General features: G+C 50.9%; 1 protein-coding gene across 1 annotated transcript; it reads left to right on the top strand.

Moving 5' to 3' along the window:
• Nucleotides 1-503: 503 nt before the first annotated feature.
• On the top strand, nt 504-1007 carry LOC110715415. Its single transcript, XM_021893998.1, has one exon. It carries the CDS (start codon nt 504-506, stop codon nt 1005-1007), a length of 504 nt encoding a protein of 167 aa, XP_021749690.1.
• The last annotated feature ends 1581 nt before the right edge of the window (nt 1008-2588 follow it).

Here is a 2588-nt window from a genome sequence, read left to right as displayed (position 1 = left end):
CCCCATCCGGTATTTAACCGCATGGGGGTGGTTTGAGCAGCCTTGGCTTTTTCTCAAACATTCAAATTGTACCCATCCGGCATCTAACCGTATGGGGGGTGTTTGAGCAGCCTGTAGCTTTTTCTCACACAAATAGACCCCATTCGGAATTTAATCGTATGGGGGTCTTTTGAATGAGTCCATTTTATATAGCTGATCCATTTTTCTTTATTTCAGCTTCAAACACATTCGGAGACTTCCGCCTGTGGAGGTTTCAAGCCATCATAATCAAATCTCAATTTTCAAAGGTACCGCCTGCATTCTATACTTATCACTTTCTTTTACTTCCGGTTGCATAACATTAGGACATGGACACCACCGATGCACACACGGCACAGCCTACGACTGTGGTCAGCCGGTCACCAGGAACGACTGAGTCTAGGACTGGGATTGCCGTCTGGGGGTTCTTGGAACAACCTTCACCTACATCAAATCCGACCGTCTCTGTTCATGTGCAGGACAGAATGGCTCGGATCAGAGTGACGACAATCGACCCTGACTACCAGTCCGATGACGCAGTAGCTATGCCGGCTGACCCTATAAATCAAGAACAAGCCGAGGAACCGGCTGAGGCAGGTCCTAATGAGGAAGTTCCACAAAATTCTCCAAGTACACCTAGCACCCCGGGTGACAGTATCTTGGATAGCTCTGGTTCCAACGGTGAGGAATCCGGAGAGGAAGCCGACGAGGGATTCGAAGAGGAAGCCGGCGAGGGATCCGTGGAGGGATCCGTGGAGGGGTCCGGAGAAGGGTCAGCTGATAATGGGGAGTCTGGCCCTGGCCCTGATGAAGAGTCTTTTGAAGAGGCGGCTCCTGTTGAAGAAGAGGCCTACAAATGGCCGGCTAAGGGTGACCCGACTGATATGACCATGTCCGCCAGGGATGTGGTCACTTTGAACGCCACACTCCCTGCTTTTTGCAGAAAAAGCCGGTTGGAGAGGGGTGGGAAGTGGTCGTCCCGCCTGTAGAGGCAATCGTCGTTTGGACCGACGATGTTAAACATGCCGACAACTTCTTCGGCTGCTATGAGGCGGCGTTTACAGCCGGCCTCCGGTTCCCCCTCCATCACTGCATAAAAGCCATACTGAAGGGGTATGACCTAGGTGTATGGCAGTTGACCCCTAATTCATGGGTCAACATTCTTGGATATATTGCCGCCTGCGAACTGCAGGGTGTAAAGCCAAGCTGGCAGACATTTGCGCACATGCATTATTTTAGCAGAGCGCCGGGTGGGTGGAATGCGTGGTACACTCTCACCACGCTTCCTGAGTACATGATGACCTTGGACAAGCCGTCCAAGTGGAGTAATTGGAAGAGTAAATTTTATGTAGTCTCTTCCCCCTCCCCCCAACTCAACCGCCGGCTGCGTAGATATAATAAGCACCCGGTCTTAATGGGTAGGAAATGCGCTCTCCCTAGAGTACCAGGAGAGGCATGGGACCAAATAATGCAGAAAGGTCTCTTTCTGAAGACAACCGCCCCACTAGATGACGGGGGCGAGATCGTAGTTCCCAAATTTCGGGTGCCCCATCCGAACTGGTTTAAGGATGAGGGTTTTTTGTCCCTTTGTAACTTGAGCACTATGTTCACCAAGGGTAGGTTTACTAATTAATCAAGTCCTTCCCGGATGGGTATGCTTTGTTTGATTTCTAACCATGTTTACTTTTCTTGTTTTGCAGAAGAAGCAGAAAGAATGGTGCCGCCAGAGAAGACTCCGGCTACCTCTGCCATCCTCTTGAGGAAGAAACAGCTAGAGGAGAAGAAGGCGGCGATGGCCGCCAAAAATGCCGGGGTAGTCTTTTCTGAACCATCTCTTCCTTTTTTTTACCGGATGCAGTTTTTACCTTGTTACAAGGTTTTTACCGGATGCATCCTATTGTGACTGTTTTCAGGCTGGGAGCCAATTCATACCTCGCTCTGTAGCGAGTATGCAGAAACGTCCGGCTGGGACTATTCCCACGCCAGCCGCCAAAGTGCCTAGGGTGGCGGCTCCTGCCCCGGCTGCAGGTCAGAAACAGAAGACGCCTGACAAGGACAGGCCAACAACTGCAGGGAAGAGCCTGCAATTAACTCCCCACTTTGAAATGGTGGTGGAGTCGGCAAGGCCGGATGCTCATACTCAGACGGGCTCTGGTTCATTAGCAGATGGGGGGGCTTTGACCCCACAGTCCGAGAAAGGTAACACTTCTGCCTTCGATCCCCCCTGGCCGCTTGGGCATATGAGAGTAAAAACCCAAGCAAGCCAATCCGGGGATTCTTCTGGACACCGCCCGGATGTTGGTGAGGCATATGCCCAATACCTTACAGATGATTCTATGCTTGCAGATACCACCTCCAGCCGTCCAAACTACCAGCAATATGCGAAGAGGATGGTCAGGACCATCACTCGGTCAGAACGAGAAGCTGTGCCGGCTGTGCACACGGTCAATCTTGACCGGATCACTTATCTTCTTGCTGAGGTACATAAACCGGATGGCCTATGTTTAAGCAATGCCCCCTTTTTTTTTACCGGATGCATGTATTTTATCTTTAATCTTGCCTAACACTTT

Source organism: Chenopodium quinoa, unplaced genomic scaffold (genome assembly GCF_001683475.1).
Source record: "Chenopodium quinoa cultivar QQ74 unplaced genomic scaffold, ASM168347v1, whole genome shotgun sequence".
NCBI classification, from domain to species: Eukaryota; Viridiplantae; Streptophyta; class Magnoliopsida; order Caryophyllales; family Amaranthaceae; genus Chenopodium; species Chenopodium quinoa.
This window is presented reverse-complemented; position numbering and strand designations above follow the sequence as displayed.